At 38.3% G+C, this 17,415-nt stretch overlaps 1 protein-coding gene and 1 long non-coding RNA gene across 3 annotated transcripts in view; one reads left to right on the forward strand and one right to left on the reverse strand.

Moving 5' to 3' along the window:
- Positions 1 to 17,415, forward strand: part of LOC125782231 (uncharacterized) — a 140,916-nt gene that overhangs the window by 110,225 nt on the left and 13,276 nt on the right. The window lies entirely within an intron of this gene.
- si:ch211-126j24.1 (phosphofurin acidic cluster sorting protein 2) overlaps positions 1 to 17,415 on the reverse strand; it is an 89,184-nt gene that overhangs the window by 9,237 nt on the left and 62,532 nt on the right. The window contains exons 13-22 of one of the 2 annotated variants that reach the window (XM_049465677.1): positions 15,990 to 16,122; positions 15,773 to 15,877; positions 11,419 to 11,525; positions 11,041 to 11,195; positions 10,839 to 10,949; positions 9,129 to 9,231; positions 8,814 to 8,846; positions 4,166 to 4,208; positions 4,024 to 4,066; positions 1,008 to 1,149 (exon numbers count right to left, since the gene is read on the reverse strand). In XM_049465677.1, coding sequence (XP_049321634.1) covers positions 1,008 to 1,149; positions 4,024 to 4,066; positions 4,166 to 4,208; positions 8,814 to 8,846; positions 9,129 to 9,231; positions 10,839 to 10,949; positions 11,041 to 11,195; positions 11,419 to 11,525; positions 15,773 to 15,877; positions 15,990 to 16,122 — 975 coding nt within the window. The remainder of the gene's footprint in view (positions 1 to 1,007; positions 1,150 to 4,023; positions 4,067 to 4,165; positions 4,209 to 8,813; positions 8,847 to 9,128; positions 9,232 to 10,838; positions 10,950 to 11,040; positions 11,196 to 11,418; positions 11,526 to 15,772; positions 15,878 to 15,989; positions 16,123 to 17,415) is intronic. The other variant, XM_049465678.1, reaches the window with a different exon arrangement.

Genomic DNA, 17,415 nt, shown 5'->3' on the forward strand with positions numbered 1-17,415 from the left:
GCGCTGTGGGACACTTTACAAGATGTGGCTGCACAGCAAAGCAAGCTCTCCTGTCCAGCGCTCCCCAGTTTATTAATTTACACTGATTAAAGTGTTTAATACATCTATAATAATCACAACTCTACCATTTTATACCTGATTTACACACAGTTTGGTTTGTTACAAACAGCAGAGATGTAGTTATGATATAGGACGCTGTTACACATTACAGATATGAGCTTTCATGATGGAATACTTTGTATTATGCTCTTTAACAAAGAAAGAAAAAAATATTGATTGGTGTTTAAATTAATTATATATATAGGGTTTATAGAGTGATTATATAGAGTGATTATTATAGATGTATTAATCAGTGCAAATTAAAGCACTGGGGAGCGCTGGACAGGAGAGCTTGCTTTGCTGTGCAGCCACATCTTGTAAAGTGTCCCACAGCGCCACCTGCTGTTCTGGGGCGATGCATTTGTACGAGGGTTGGGTGTATTTGTTAGAAAATCTCAACACGAGTTTGCGACTCTGATAAAAGTGTGATTTACAAATGGGCTGTGCGTGTTCGTGAATCATGACACGGTAATGTTTGAAAATCATGTTTTATTTTTTTTATTTATTGCATTTGTAAAACGTGTTATATTTGTTTGTTAAGAGCAATGTATTAGAAAACAGATGTGTATTTATTTGAAGTTTACGTATATATTTACAACCATCCGGTTTTGTGTTTAAAAACACATCGTGTGTGTTAGATAGTTTTGTATTTGTAAAATGTGTTGTGTTTGTTTGCAAGAAGAATAATATTTATTCTTTATTTTTTTTTATTTTATTTTTTGGCACTAATTTAGCTCCATAGACAACAGTCTTCTTTAACTTTAACATGAAACTAACCGGACCGTGGTTCTGCTAATCCGGCTCAGTACCACTTGTTCTGGTCCTTTAGTCTAAATTTTGCATCAACGATCGTAACAAACACAGTGTGAGTGAAAGAATGGTAATAAAGATGGATGAGAGAAAGGTACCCTGCTCCAGAGAGACTGGCAGACACAGAGGGAGAGGACGGCGGGGTGCAGGTGATATCTTTGCTGTGCGGGACCCCGGTCTGGGCTGGAGGTGAAGACAGCATGTTTATGCTGCCCATCATCATGGCATCATCAGAGTCCACTACACAGAGAGCACAAAGACACACACACGTTATCCATCATAATTCTTTTACCATATACTTTCCTGGATACAAATAATGGTGTTTTTAGAAACATGAACTGAATGAAACTGCATGTTTTAGAAATGTATAATGATTTTAGAGAAGCCTGTAAACAACAACCACAAGTGTACAGTATAATAACATATAGGGATGTACCGAATATCACAAAAAAATGACTCACGAACAATGACTTATTTCAGGGGTATTTAATTAGAAGTCAGTATGGTCCAGTTAAAGAAAATTTCATCAGTCCAAGGTCCGGACCGTCGCCAATTTATTTGTGTTAACAGTGTTATGATTTGCTGCTATATCCTGTATATATATATATATATATATATATATATATACAGTGCTGCTTGAAAGTATGTGAACTAGTTGAGGAGTTTACATTTTGCTTTTGTTTTACCACGATTCTTTTATTTTATCATCACCGTTTTTTGTATATGAAATGTTAGGTTTATGTCCATCGATTCCATTTACTTATTTTGAGGGAAATGTGTGAGTTGCAAGCAGACTACATAAAACATGGAATCTGAGCATGTGCAAAAGTAAATGAACCACATCTGCACTAGTAAAGTCAGTTAGGTAAAAGACTCAAGTGAAACACATGTAAGTGCTCAAGTAATCAATTAAGCAGACCTAACAAATGAAACATCCTTGGGAAAGGTTTTGAGCCACACTAGTTAAAAGGGAGAGGAAACCAACCAAACCACTGTTGTGTCAAGGTATAAGAAAAAGATAAACAATGCCGAAAGGAAAGGAGACATCAGGAAGAACATGGTGACAGTCCATCAGTCTGGGGAAAGCTACAAGACAGTCTCCAAAAGATTCCAGCTTCATCCATCCACTGTAAGACAAATCATTTACAAATGGAGGGCACTCAGCATCACCGCAACTCTGCCCAGAAGTGGACGGGCATCAAAACTTACACTAAGAAGCACCAGAAAAATAATAATGCAGGTAAAGGCCAACCCACGCATCACCTCCAGAGAGTTGCAGACCTCTCTGTCAGCATCTGGGATAAATGTACATGAGTCTACAATCAGGTGAAATATCAATAAACATGGCATTAATGGGAGAGTTGCTAGAAGGAAGCCTCTGCTCTCAAAAAAGAACAAAGTTGCCCGTTTAAACTTTGCCAGAGAGCACTTGGACAAACTAGAGGCTTTCTGGAAGTCCATTCTCTGCATGGATGAGTCCAAACTTGAACTATTTGGCCACAATCACAGATGCCGTGTTTGGAGAAAAGTCAACACTGCATTTAAAGAGAAGAACCTCCTCCCAAGAGTGAAGCATGGTGGTGGAAATGTTAAAGTCTGGGCCTGCTTTTCTGCCTCCTGACCTGGATGACTTCATATTATCCAGGGAATCTTCAATTCCCAGGGCTATCAACAAATTATTGACCAGAATCTCCTGCCATTGGTCAGGGTGTTGAAGCTCGGATTGAAATGGACTATGCAACAAGACAACGACCCAAAGCATTCCAGCAAAACTACCAAGGAATGGCTTAAGAGAAAGAAGATTTGCACTCTGGATTGGCCCGGTCAATGTCCGGACCTCAATCCCATAGAAATGCTGTGGCAAGATCTGAAGCGGGCGCTATATGCCAGATGACCTTCGAGACTTTCTTAACTGGCAGAGTGTTGCAAGGAAGAGTGGACAAAAATCCCAAAAAGCAGATGTGAGACTCGTTTGTGGTTACAGAAGACGTTTTGTTGAAGTAATGGCTACAAAAAGAGGTGCCACAAGCTACAAACTAAAAGAGTTCACATACTTTTGCACTTGCCAGATTTTCATTTTTGTCAGAGATAAAATACTTTTGTTGAACAAATAATGAAATGATATAGATATTTTTTCTTTGTGTCCCTTTTTTGAAAGGTCTGCTTTACATTTTGTGATTTACATGTTCATGTCATATGATTATTATAATTTTTCTTTAGAAAACAATGACTATGTTTGGGTGGTTCACAAACTTTCAAGCAGAACTGTATATATATATATACAAACACACACGTGAGGTTGTTTGAACTATGATTAAAAATATATATAATAATAAAATGCCTCTCTGGCCAGATTTTGTGTACATTCCTCCCCTGTCTCTCTCTCTCTCTCTCTCTCCCTCTCTCTCTCTCGCTCTTTAGTCTTTAGTTTCCGCCCGTTCTCGTTTTTCCGGCAGTTCTCTGGCTCCCTATCTATTTATAAAGGCGTTTTTTTCCCGGCTGAGTCCCAATTCACTAGTCGGGGCAGCGGTCTGCACAGATCTGATTGGATGAGGAGAGCATTTGGTGATCTTACAGCACACGTGATTGGTCTGTGCGTTTACTGCACCGCAAAAAACACACACGGCAGCAACGCCTCCCTCTATGGAGAGCAGAGAACTCTGGAAGCGGTAGCGGTGCGAACGAGGCGATGCGAGCGGCAAAAAGTTGAGATATTTTCAACTTTGTGCAAATGAGAAGCGAGTTTCGCTGGGCGGTCGCCGATCAGCGCCACGCGGACAGGGCTTCAGCACCACACACACCACAGGCTGAACTACAGAGTAAATAGAGGAGAAGCTGATTAACAGCTTTTTCAGATCCTCCTTTCATACAAAATGCACATGATTTTAGTGATTTTTTTTTTTAGTGCATAAAATATGCTATATTTGACCTGAGTAGCACTGCTGAAGTTGTAAATTATAGTTTTATAAACTGTTTTTATTTTGGCCTTCAGCCAAACGTCTTTTTAAGTTTTAGAAAAATGAAAAAAAAAAAAAAAAAAAGATGTGTAGGTGTGTATTTGTGTAGGTGTGTAGGTGTGTATGTGTGTGAGTGTGCATTTGTGTATTTGTGTACCTGAAGTGGACAAGTTGTGCTCAACAATGCCGACTTTCACCAACTGCGGAGAGATGAAACATATTCAGCATCAGTCAGAGACTCTCCTGATCAGCAGTAGGAGCATGCTCTCAGTCTGAGAGACAGAAATCATCACTCTTACCCCGATAAACGGCACAAACTTCTGACAGGAGTCTTCATCAGGACTGTGCAAAAAAACAGGACAAAAAGGAGAATTGAAGAAACATTACGATGAACTCAAACAGTACAGATCTAGGGTTATGGTGGTCCGTGAAGGTGGGATGCGTGCTCAGGTGTCCAGGTGTGAGGGAGGATGTCACGTCGGACTGGGTGAGGCATGGTGGCATCCCCCTACGGGTGCTGTGGGGTCGGAGTGAAGAAGCAGGGGTCATGCCATGTGGTGATGAGAGGATGCTGTAAGAGCTGCTTACAACCGTCACCATTCGGGGGTGTAAGGCAGAATGGGGTTAACCTGCACAAACCGACCGCCCCTCAGTGTCTGTGATATTTAACTAGCCTTTAGTGCTGCACTGAAAAATACACTAAATACACTGGCAAAAACTAGAAAAAGATATAAAAAATGAGACCTACAGCACAAGTCAAAAGTTTGGACACACCTCTTCTCATTCAATGTTTGTTTTCTTCTACTTTTTATGATTTGTCACATTGTAAATTTAACATTGAATACTATATTAAAGCTATACAGTCTTTATAAAGTATAAAGAATCTGTTTTATACTTTAGATTCTACCACATTTAGCTTTAAGGACAGATCTGCACATTTTCGTGCATTTAATATTAATTAACAATGCAGAAAATAAATTAAATAAAGAAAAAAAAATAATAATGAAAAAGCGGTAAGCAACATTTTCTTAGTATTTTTTTTTAAATGAGCTATTATCTCAAAAAATCACAGATTTTACACAAGAATCAGAATGTCATGGCTGCTGCTTATTTTAAGAACAAATGATATAAAATAAGGTGAAAAATTGACTCATTAAGGTCAGTATTTATTACAATGATTGATAAGACAAACATTTTTATCAATGCACAAAATTAAATTTATTGCTTTAAAATCAGATAAGTTCAGTTTTTTGCAATGTGGCTAATTTGGCCTTAAATCAACATCACAATTTAATATAAACATTAAAATAATGTTTAAGTTTGTTTATAGTAGCGGTGATTAAGTCACCATAATCGTGAGTTCACCAACAGCAGTAAGTTTACTTTAAATCAGACGGATGGGAAAACTGCACAGTGTGCTTGTGTGTGAAGTGTCTGAATAACTCAGCGCTACATTTTGATCTGCAGTTATTTTTGATTTTAACATAAAAAAATAAATTAATAACTGTCACAGGCTAAATTACATCAATAAGAGGTTCTGAAGGTGTGTTTTTATTTATTTTCGCTTATTTGCCCCGCCCTTTAATTACTACAGTGACAGTGATGTGTTATCATCATGCACTTCAGTTTTAAAAGCTGATATTAAATGTTTTGGGCTCAGGAAACACAGAATAAGAATAAATCAGCTTGCTGCTTATGGTGCAGCAAGGGGAAAAAGGGGGCAGCATAATAGTGGGGAAGCCCCGCCCCCCTCGATAAGGAGATCTGCACAAGCGAAGTTGCCAAAGAAAGCTGACAAAACATGTGTTTTTGTGCATTATAGAACCAAATGCTACAAACTATTCTTGATTTTTTTTTTATCAGATTTTGTTAGTGATGTAAAATTTGTTGTTGAAATGGTAATAAATCCTTTAGTTTAAGTCAGGTGTACACTGTGCGATTTTAACCTGGTTTTAAACCCAATCTGGTCGGATATGATTGAATTTCATGATTGGCCTGTATTTCCGATTTCCAATGTCAGATTAACTGCCCAAACGAGCTGTGAATGAGCCGTTGGACGCGAGGCGAGATTTCTAACAAAAGAATTTTGCTCGCTTGTCTCTCAGTGTGAGCTGATCTTTTAGAGTTATGGCCTTCCTCATATGGGTATTTTGCTTCTGGATATATGGAGAACTTTTTAAGAAGATGTGAAGCCTTTAAATGATGATTACATAGATTGATACATGCTGATACTGAATATTTAAATAACCAGCAGACAAAATCGGAGTCACTGAATATACACAGCGCCTGGGCAATGCTTCAGACACTCCTAAACACGTTTACATAGACGTAGCAGCATATCTCCAATTCCCTCTGTAATGTACTGCTGAGAGATCGCCGGTTTGAATCCTGTTCATGCAGCTTGCCATCAGCTGCTGGAGCCCTGAGAGAGCACAGTTGGTCTTGCTCTCTCTGGGTCGGCACAGTAGACGGCACTCTCTATCAAGGCATCTGTGAGCTGATGTATAAGAACTGAGTCGCTGCGTTTTCCTCCGAGTGCGCTGTGATGCTACTCGGTAATGCTACATCAGCAGCAGCTCGAAAAGAGGTGGAGTCTGACTTCACATGTATCAGAGGAAGCATGTGTTAGTCTTCACCCTCCTGGTGTGTTGGGGCATCACTAGTGATAGGGGGAGTCCTAATGAGTGGGTTGGGTAATTTGCCGTGTAAATTGGGGAGCGCTTGTACGCAGTAAGAGCTCTGCCTACGGGCTGCGTGTGATGTGCAGTGTGAGGCCCTATATCAGTCCAACTCTACGGTGTGAGAAAATGAATTCGTGAAGACGTTGTTCGTAAACGATTGAAACAGTAGCATAGTTTAGTGTGAGCTCTCCACAACACACCCCATTAAAAAAATCACACAGTGTCCGCCTGGATTAAGAGTGTCTTGTATGAGTGGATATAACTGGCTGGTGGCGTCACTTAAAAAATGTCTATAAAGACTTCATGGCATTAATGTTTAAATGGCAAAACAAACAGAAGAGCATGGAATGACAGAAGAGTATTTTGGGTTGATCCTGATAAAAAGACAACAAGGTACTAGAGCTTAGATTCTCTGCCCGAACCTGACCAGAAATCGGGTCGAAATTTCCCACCTCATTCCTCGGGCCGGGTCAGGTCAGGCTCCAGAACATAGTCCAAGATGAAGGCGTCTGTTTTTTAATTCTATTTTTATTTTATATAAAGCTCTGGTGTGATAATCACAATGTTGCTAAGTAACCAATTATCATTTTTAAACGAAAACGAACAAAATGACGAAAACTGAAAGTGAAAAAACATTTGTGTTAACTGAATGTAATAAAAATGATTATTAAAAGAAAAAACATAACTAACTGGAACTGTATTTTGTGTTTATAAAACTAACTAAAACCAACTGAAATTACTGATAGAATACCCTCATTTTAATGTTTAATTTATTTATAAGCCTTGTTTTACAGCGGGGGTGTTGTGCCGATTATGTTTGCGAAGCGGAGTCGGATTCAGCAGGGAGTCGGATTCGGCGCCTCGTGGTCTGTGGCTTTAGTTCTTGTGTAAAGCGCTCGCGCTAGCCGCAAAATACGACGGAAAACACTGAGAAACTGCAGAATTATGTATGGGATTAGAATACGAGCACGAGGAGATAAAAGAGAAACAGGAGATACAGTGTGTGAGAACCTTTACCTGTGAGTAGCTCATACACCAGAACACGCAAATCTCTCTCTCTCTCTCTCTCATTTGTTGATTGATCTCTCTGATAAGATGTATAAAAACTATTAAAAACTAATAAGCCCACTCTAAAAACGAATTAAAACTTACAGAACTGTAGGAGAAAAAATAAAAACAAAATTAAATTAAACTATAATGAAAAATGATAAATGTTATAATCATGTAGCTCTGGGCGCACGTGAACTCCTCTGCGTGTGATTTGCAGCACTGTGTGTAGCTGTTCTTAAAAATTATTTTAATTAAATAATAGTTCTATGCTTCTATGTTACAGTGTTAATTAACATGATTCTGATCATATTTCGCTCATTCAATCAGCCTGGAAACAGACAGTTTATGGTTCGGGTTGGGTCGGGCTCGGGCAGAACGTGCACGGACTCGGGCTGGGTCAGGTCGGATTTTTTGGGCCTGATCAAACCTCTTCAAGGTACCCAGAAGTAGAGCTGTATCTCAGAGTATCCTGTTATCCTGTGCTGTGCTGTTTTCTGTAATGGTAGCACATCAAAGCGCCTCGGCTAATATGATCATAAAGCTGTGGCCTTTTCCAGAAGAGCAGATTGATGTGTGGCACTGACTGCTGCAGCCCTCCGTCTTAACCAGGCACCTGCGTACCGGCAGGGATCCAGCTGTGAAGGGAAATATTATCTGCTGTCTTGAGCTATTTTTGTCTCTCGTTATCTCTTTATTATTTAATAAATCAATCAATGTTAATCTCATTCTGTCACTTTGATGTCAATTTTATTACCAATCTGACTCTGTACCCCGCAGTTTCTCTTTTTAATCCCCCGCTATCCCCCTGTTTTATTCTTCCGGTTATGTGAGGTGGTAATTGGCTGTATGACCTTTCTGTTCATGTGTTTGTCCTTACCCTCGGGAAATACAGACAAGTCCAGACTAGTCATTTGCTCTGCAGCTCTCTGCTGCATATATTTCAGGTATTAAAATCCCCTCAGGTTTATCTGTTTAGTGGTGCTCAGTCTCTCCTTGAGAGATAAATCATTATTTAACCCTTTCAGAAACTTTCAGACACTCCAGTGAACTCATTCCAATCAAACCAGACCAAAACCAAGAAAACAGACAGAGATTAAACACACACACACACACACACACACAGAGTAAGATTAGCAGTGATGCAAACAGGTGTGTGACACACTGAATGGCTGGGTTAGACACAAACTGGGTACGCAACCCACACACAGTCAGATACCTGATGTAAAAATCAAAATATAAACTTCTCTTCCTTGAGTGGCAACATAAGAAAAGAGGGAAAGAAACCCAAAGCACAGCAGCATTACAAACGTTACTGTTCATCAATTTCTCATAAATAAAATACATAAAACAACTCAAAAACAATAACAAGATCAATACCTTTAGAGGCAGAACTCAACTCAAACTGTGACAATTCTTTCTATCCATTTAAAATAAAAGCTGACCATAAACTGTAAAACACCGACAAATATAACTAAAACATAATAACACAGCACAACAGAACAGATAAAAACACACACACACACACGAGTACCTTTTCTGCTTGTAGGTGAGCATAGCTTCAGAGATGGGAAACTGATGGGACGTGTTCGCTCCAGCGAGGTACTGCGATACTCGGCCAGCCACATCAATATTATCTGTGATGTTAGAAAAGAGAGGTTAACTGTCCTCCATCATCTCTGACATGTTCTTAATTATGTAAAAACAGTCAAGTCTATATATATATATATATATATATATATATATTTTAGTAATCCTCAGTCAAGCCATCAACCATGCAACCGTGTGTCTTTGCTATCGTAATGACAGGAAAAGTACACCTAGCATTAGTGCTGGGTGATATGGAAAAAATCATATATCACAATATGGAATTTTTTATATCACGATAACGAAATATATATTATGATATATCACATTAAAGTATGTTTTCAGTTATTCTTTAAAAAAATATGCCAAAATAATATCATTGCTTACATTTTTCCAACTTTATTTCAAAGTGACATTAAACCAAACTTACAAACTTTCACAAATGAGAATTACTACCTTTTAGTGCAGCAATATATATTTATCAAATGAAAACAGATGAGGTAGATGCAGTAGCTCATTTTTTTTAAGAACAATGCGTCTCCATTGTTCAGCTCTCATGAGTTTAATAACGTAAAGCATGTCGTAAACCGGCGTGTCCGCGTGTGACCGTCAAATAGCGTAAAGCAGCGTCACGTCGCAAAACCACATTATGAAGCTTTTTTTGGGAAGATTACTTTATTATCACTTATATAAACCGAGTTTATGCAAAATGACCAGCCCTCCAACTGGCGTTCCCTGCGTCATCCAATTAAATCGTTTTAATTAATGAGAAACGCTTTTATACAAGCTATTATTATTTCCTATAAAGTAATACATATAAATGTGTATTTATAGATATAAATGTTTGATTGAGCTTTATTACACTGTCTAGTGCGCAGTATATAAGCTAACAAAAGCAAACTTTTCCTAATAAAATAAAATAGAAATATTTAAAAAACCCACCAGAGACCCCAACAATCACAGCAGCCTTTCTCCTCGCTGACAGAGACCCTGTAAATCAGCAGGGATTTAACAAAGAACCGGGAAGCCTGAAACTTCTCCTCCAGACTTCTCTGGATGCTTGAAACGGAACTAAAATGTTTTCATACGCTGCGCTGAGAACACGTATCAGGCGAACACCTGCTCTCTGATTGGATAGAGGCATTGCGTTGGACGGATTCATTTTCAGAAAGTTCAGCTCAGCTCAACTTTTCATCGTATCGCATCCCCCGCTCTCGACGCATCGGACCCATGATGCACCGCACGACTGCGTCTGATGGAGGCGGTGCTTCCCATTGAAAATGAATGGGATCCGTCGCTGTGCGTTGACGCGATGGAGCAGTGTAAATGCACTGTTAGTCTTCACCCTCCTGGTGTGTTGGGGCATTACTAGTGATAGGGGGAGTCCTAATGAGTGGGATGGGTAATTGGCCGTGTAAATTGGGCAAAAATTATTTAAAGCTCTAATTACTAAAACAATGTGGGGTTTTAAATCAGGCTCATGTTCTTACTAAGAGTCGGGTCGGGCTGGGCTGCATTTTTTGGGCTGATCTTAACTCCAATTTATATTACCTTCACTTCAATCGGCTTGAGTGACTCAATAAGTTGATTATGACCAGGTTTGAAATTCATTATCATTTTTTATAAGGACCTGAGGGTATTAAGATCTGGATCAAACCTGATGTTGGGGCCTCCAATCTCCCAAAAACGTCTCTCCAGCCGGCATCCAGAAAGATGGTGTTAAACTTGCTGTCAAAAGATGAGATATACTTCGCCACAGGGTGGCAACCTGGAGACATCAAACATCACAAAGCAATGAGAAAAAAAAAACAAACAAAGGAAAAAAAGAAATGAGAGAAAAAGCCAAGAGTGTTTCTCACCGACAGGGATGACCAGGAACCGGATGTAACTCAGCCAATCAGGAGTCTTGTTAGCCAGCTGCTCCACAAAGCATCTAAGCACAGTGCTGAGGTACGTCTGGTCTCCTGCGACTGCCACCTTAATCGTGGGCGGAGTCTGAGCATTACAGTTACAGCTGAGGAGGAGAAGATCAGGAAAAGACCAAAGGAAAGACCAAAGAGTCTGAATTGAAATATGTGATGGAAGTTGTTAGCATGTTAGCATTAGCCGCTACTTGTAAATACTGTGTTATTAAAATAAATAAAAGGAATAAAAGGCTGTTTTTTATGTTTCTGAAATGTTCATATGGAGCGATACAGCTGATTATAATGAATTTACTCTCAAACATGAGCTCTTACAATCTCTGTATCCTGGTAACGATGGTGTTGAAGGCAGCTTGAACATCAGCAGCAGAGATGGTGGAGACGATGGGCTGGTTGTGCTCGTGGAGGATCTCGTTTAGATACTGCAGAGAAAAACAGCGTGAGGCTTCCTAATAATACACCAAATAATACACCCAGCAACCTCTGCATATTAACATTTCCCGAATGTTATATATAAAAAAATACAAATAATCTGAGCTGCAGAAATGAGCGGCATGAATAGTAAAAAAATAAAATATACTAAAACAGGGGTGTCAAACTCATTTTGGCCGAGGGCCACATTGGCATATTGGCTGTCCTCTGAGGGCCAGATGTAACTTATAAATGTAATAAAATGTAACCAAATGTAATATAAAATGAATGTAATTACTCCTTAATGTTAAATAACTCTCAATATATTATTTTTTCAATCAAATATTACAGTTGCATGGGAAAAATGTTTGCTTGTTGCTCTATTAACATAAATCCTTTTCATTTGTCATGTTATGAAATCCAAAAACTCCATCAATCAAGAACCAAACTATTCAAGTGAATAGAAATTACATCAAATACAAGTTATATTAACTTTGATCAAAACGTTTGATACTGAAATAAGGCTTAATAAATATAAAATCAAAAATTGTGAGCTGTTAAGAACATGTGACAGATTTAGAATTTCCTCAGATTTAGCAGTTCCTCATCCAACCACTAGTAGGAGCTGCAGCAGCAGCAGCACAAGCCCGCAGTCTTTACTGAATCAGAGCTACAGCCCAGCCACGGGCTACATGGCTCAGCTGAGCCAGTCTGGAGCGTTTTTAAAAAATTTAAGTTCTTCTGTGTATGAAATAAAATAACCCCACTAACCGGATAATACAGCTCTCTACAGTTCATCTTTCAGCCCAAGCAGCTAACAGCAGCAGTTTAGAGCAGCCGTCACGGAGTCACTGCTCGGATTACATTATAAACAGGTCAGTTAGCGCGCTGCTAACCTCAGGATGTTTATAACTACGGAGTTTAGTGGACACACCACGGCTGCAAGGTTAGACTGTTGAAGGCTACTGAAGACTATTAAAGGCTATTAGAGGTTATTGAAAGGGGTATTGGGGGCAGAAATCAGTACTGGCTGGTTAGATAAGTTATTCACGTGCTCGTACTTTGCTGCGGTGAAACTGCGACTAGTGCTGTCACAGTGATGTTTATTTAACGTCATTAAAACAGATTTTGTCAGCTATTGTCTTATAAATATTTACACAGAACTTATATCTCTTCTAAAAAACGTTTATTATGGTCAGAAACACTCTTCGTAACACAAAAGGCATACCGGTCTTTCGCCTTGAAGCACAGCCGTCCGTCTGCATCAACTTCTTTTTTTCTGGACATTATGGGATAAACATTTGTATGTCTCAGTTCCACCCGCGAAGTTACACCTTCCCTCCGGCAGGGTTTCCACATCAATGACTACACTGCCGTGTAGTGGCAGTAAGCCGTAACTTCGCGGGTAATACAATCGACAAGCATTGTGGGAAATGTAGTTTTTGGTCAAAGAACGCTTCTGACCTATTTATTATAGACACTAAGATTTTACAAGCTCTCGCGGGCTACATAAAAGGATTGTTGCTTATTTTTTTAAATATTTAAACATATGGAAACTTTTTCTTTATTTTAACAATACTGAGAGATGTACAGTACCAGTCAAAAGTTTGGACACAACTCAAGACTTTAAAGCTATACAGGAACACATGCAGAATTATTAAGAAAATAACATTTTTTAGATTCTTCTAAGCAGCACATTTATCTTTGAGGGCAGATCTGCAGACTCTTGGTGAGATTTTAATCTCAGGGTCTTCATGAGGGAGAGTCACCTGGAATAGTTTTCTCAGCATCTTGAAGGAAGGAGTTCCTGGAGGTGCTGAACAATAGAGCTCCAGCTCATCCCAATTAAATCGCCTCAAATCACCATCTCAGTTCATCAGGTTTAGATCAGGAGATTAATGTGGAGGAATAACACTTTTTTTACTGTTTAATACATACAGTAATTCCATATGTCCTGCAATCATTTTCATGTCTTTAATATTAATCTACAATGTAGAAAATAAATAAAGAAATAAAGAAAAACATTTGACTGGTACTGTATTTAATACAACTAAAACATAAAACTCATGAAATTTATTTTAATGAAGGAAAATTAAATGTTATTATAAGGAAACATCACCACACATCGCCAAATACTTTTTTAATGGGGTGTCTTATTTTTTTTACACGTGTAAACCACAGCAATGTGACCTTTATCTCTCATACAGCTCTGAAAAAAATTAAGAGACCACTTTTTAAATCAGTTTCTCAGATTTTGCTATTTATAGGTTTTGTTTGAGTTAAATTAAAAACATTGTTGTTTTATTCTATAAACTACAGACAACATTTCTCCCAAATTCCAAAGAAAAATATCATCATTTAGAGCATTTATTTACAGAAAATGAGAAATGTCTGAAATAACAAAAAAGATGCAGAGCTTTCAGACCTCAAATAATGCAAAGAAAACAAGTTCATATTCATAAAGTTTTCATAAAAAGTTCAGAAATTAATATTAGGTGGAATAACCCTGGTTTTTAATCACAGATTCCCAGAGGTTTTCAATTGGGTAAAATAAAAGAAACTCATCATTTTTAAGTAGTCTCTTATTTTTTTCCAGAGCTGTACAAAATCCAAAAAATACACCACTAAATACGTGTTGGACCACAGATTAAGTTTTAGGTTCCAGTTCCTGTCAGCATATGATTGGGGTTATCACTGGAAACTGCTGCAACCAAAACTAGAAAATAGTGTTTTTAACATCTTGCAAATATAAAGTAATAACCTTCTATAAACTCTATATAAAAATGATCTGGATATGGATGGATATTTATGAATTATTGCACAGTAAATGGGGGGGGGGGGGGGGTGCTCATGATGTCAGTGAGTGTAGTTTAGCTCATAGCGGGAGAACAGAGCAGCACATGCAGCTCTACAGGACCAGGAAGAGATTGGACTGGATTTACAGAAGGGGCTGGTGGGCATAGGGAGAACACCACCTGCTCACACTCACTCGCTCTACACACACACACACACGCACACACACACTCACATACACACACACATACACACACTAGAGCTTAGATCGGGCCCAAAAAATCTGACCCGACCCAGCCCGAGCCCGTGCACGTTCTGCCCGAGCCCGACCCAACCTGAACCATAAACTGTCTGTTTTCGGGCTGATTGAATGAGCGAAATATGATCAGAATTATGTTAATGAACACTGTAACATAGAAGCATAGAACTATTATTTCATTAAAATGATTTTTAAGAACAGCTACACACAGTGCTGCAAGTCAAACGCGGAGGAGTTCACGTGCGCCCAGAGCTACGTGATTACATTTTTCATTTTTACTATAGTTTAATTTTATTTTGATTTTCTTTTTTTTCATACAGTTCAGTAAGTTTTAATTCGTTTTTAGGGTGGGCTTACTAGTTTTGATTAGTTTTCACACATCTCATCAGAGAGATCAATCTAAGAAACGAGAGAGAGAAAGTGAGAGAGAGAGAGAGAGAGATTTGCGTGTTCTGGTGTATGAGCTACTCACAGGTAAATGTTCTCACACACTGTATCTCCTGTTTCTCTTTTATCTCCTCGTGCTCATATTCTAGTCCCATAAATAATTCTGCAGTTTCTCAGTGTTTTCTGTCGTATTTTGCGGTTAGCACGAGCGCTTTAAACGAAAACAAACGCCACGGACCACGAGGTGCCGCACGCTGCCGCTGTTGTGCCGAATCCGACTCCCTGCTGAATCCGACTCCCGCTTCACGAACAGAATCGGCACAACACCGCCCACTGTACAACTCCGGGAATGAAAACAGCACTTATAAATAAATTAAACATGAAAATGAGAATATTCTATCAGTAATTTCAATTTATTTTAGTTTGTTTTAGTTAGTTAAGTTTTTTCCTTTAATTATTGTTTTTATTACATTCAGTTAACACAAATGTTTTTTCACTTTCAGTTTTAGTTATTTTGTTTGTTTTAGTTAACATTAATAATTGGTTACTAAGCAACATTGTGATTATCACACCAGAGCTTTATATAAAATAAAAATATAATAAAAAAAAAAGATGCCTACATCTCAGACTATTTTCTGGAGCCCGACCCAACCTGAGGAATATGGGTCGGGCCTTGGGTCAGGTCGGGTTCGGGCATCTAAGCTCTAACACACACACTCACACACACACATACATGCACAGAAACATGCACATACACACATAAAACACATATCCACATAGCTGGTGTTCACTAAGACTAAGAGCAGGTCAGACACGCACCTGGCCCTGCCAGTCCACGGTGTTGATGAGGATGATGCTCTCGGGCAGCTGCTCATCTGTGTTCAGGATCTGATTTAACTGATCATACACTGACTTCCTAGGAACCTGGAACACACACAGAAAAGATTTTTAACACACACACACACACACACATATACAAAACAATGGCAAAATATACTCATGCGATTTCTCTGCTGTGCTGCACAGACAGACGTACCTGTACGATGAGTCTGGAGTCGGGGGAGGTTTCGCTGTCGATGCTACTGGTTCTGTCGCTCTGAGCTTTCGAGTTTTGTCTGTCCTTCATAGAGGTGCTACGCGGCCGTCTCTGCAGCTTGCTGTCTGTTTTACTGTAGACACCAAAAATAAATGTACTTATTTATATTTTACAAAAGTCTCATTTACATTTTATTTACTAGTTAATTACAGTATAGCCTTCAGTCTAATAGCAATCTTTAATCTATTCATTATCCTGAGCCCCACCTTCTAATATCAGCTTATTAGTAATGCCATGAAAACATCAGAAAACCCTTAAAATACGTTTATTTAATTGGTTTATTCTACAAATTTTAGAATAGTGGATTTGGAGTATTACCAAATCTCTCGTATGAGGACATCCAGCTTATCATGCTATAGCAACTAACCAATGTAATTTTAAAATGTGAGAAAAGTCCCAGATTACGTTAAAGTCTTAGCACTTGACTGGACATTTACAATATATTTACAATTAATTATTTTATTAAAAATAAGAGGTTAATAATAAGGGAATTATCACTTTATCTGAGGTCCACAGCAGCAGTGTTGTAACTATTTCTCCATTAATAGTATGAGAGTATGATGTTCTCAGAATAGACATGAAAAAGCATTATTAAATGCATGTCACATAGAAGACTGATGTTTACGTTTTTTATCCAGATAGGAACTAAACTGGCTTGCAAAAGTATTCATACCCTGTAAACGTTAATATTTTGTCACCTTACAACCACAAACTTAAATTTATTTTATTGAAATTTCAAGTGATCTGCCAAAACAAAGACAATCAACAGATAAATCATTTGGCAGGATAATATCTAATTTCACATATATGTGAATTTAATAATTTCATCTGACACATCGGGGTGTGACTAATATCACGAGACGAGACGAGACATGATACTGGGTTCACGAGAACGAGACGAGATATAAAAATACATTTTTTAAGAAAATGTCAAAAATGAAAAATGGCTTGAAAACTAGAGTTTTATTTGACAAAATCATAAAACACAAACTTAACAGACTGGTTTCTGTCACACATTGATTCTATAAAAATAGAAATAAGAGTTAAAAATAAAAATTTAAAATAAAACTTTTCTAGGTCTTATATAGTGCAAAAAATAAGTGCAAACCACAACCAGTCATATTAAGACTATGGTTTGTGTTTTTTTCTCCTAAATCTCTTGTAATTTAACTATTCAGAACCATAACCAGTCATATTAAGACTATGCTTGAAGTGAAAATACAGTACAGAGCTAAGGGATTAGTACAGCTGTCTATGAAACAGTCACGTGTAGGATTTACTTACAGTATTTATATATGGTTTGTATCTTGTTGGTCACTCTGTTACCGTTTATTGTTTCCACTGGAGCCAAAATGCAGCCAGACAT

The sequence above is a fragment of the Astyanax mexicanus genome, chromosome 16 (assembly GCF_023375975.1).
Source record: "Astyanax mexicanus isolate ESR-SI-001 chromosome 16, AstMex3_surface, whole genome shotgun sequence".
Taxonomy (NCBI): Eukaryota; Metazoa; Chordata; class Actinopteri; order Characiformes; family Acestrorhamphidae; genus Astyanax; species Astyanax mexicanus.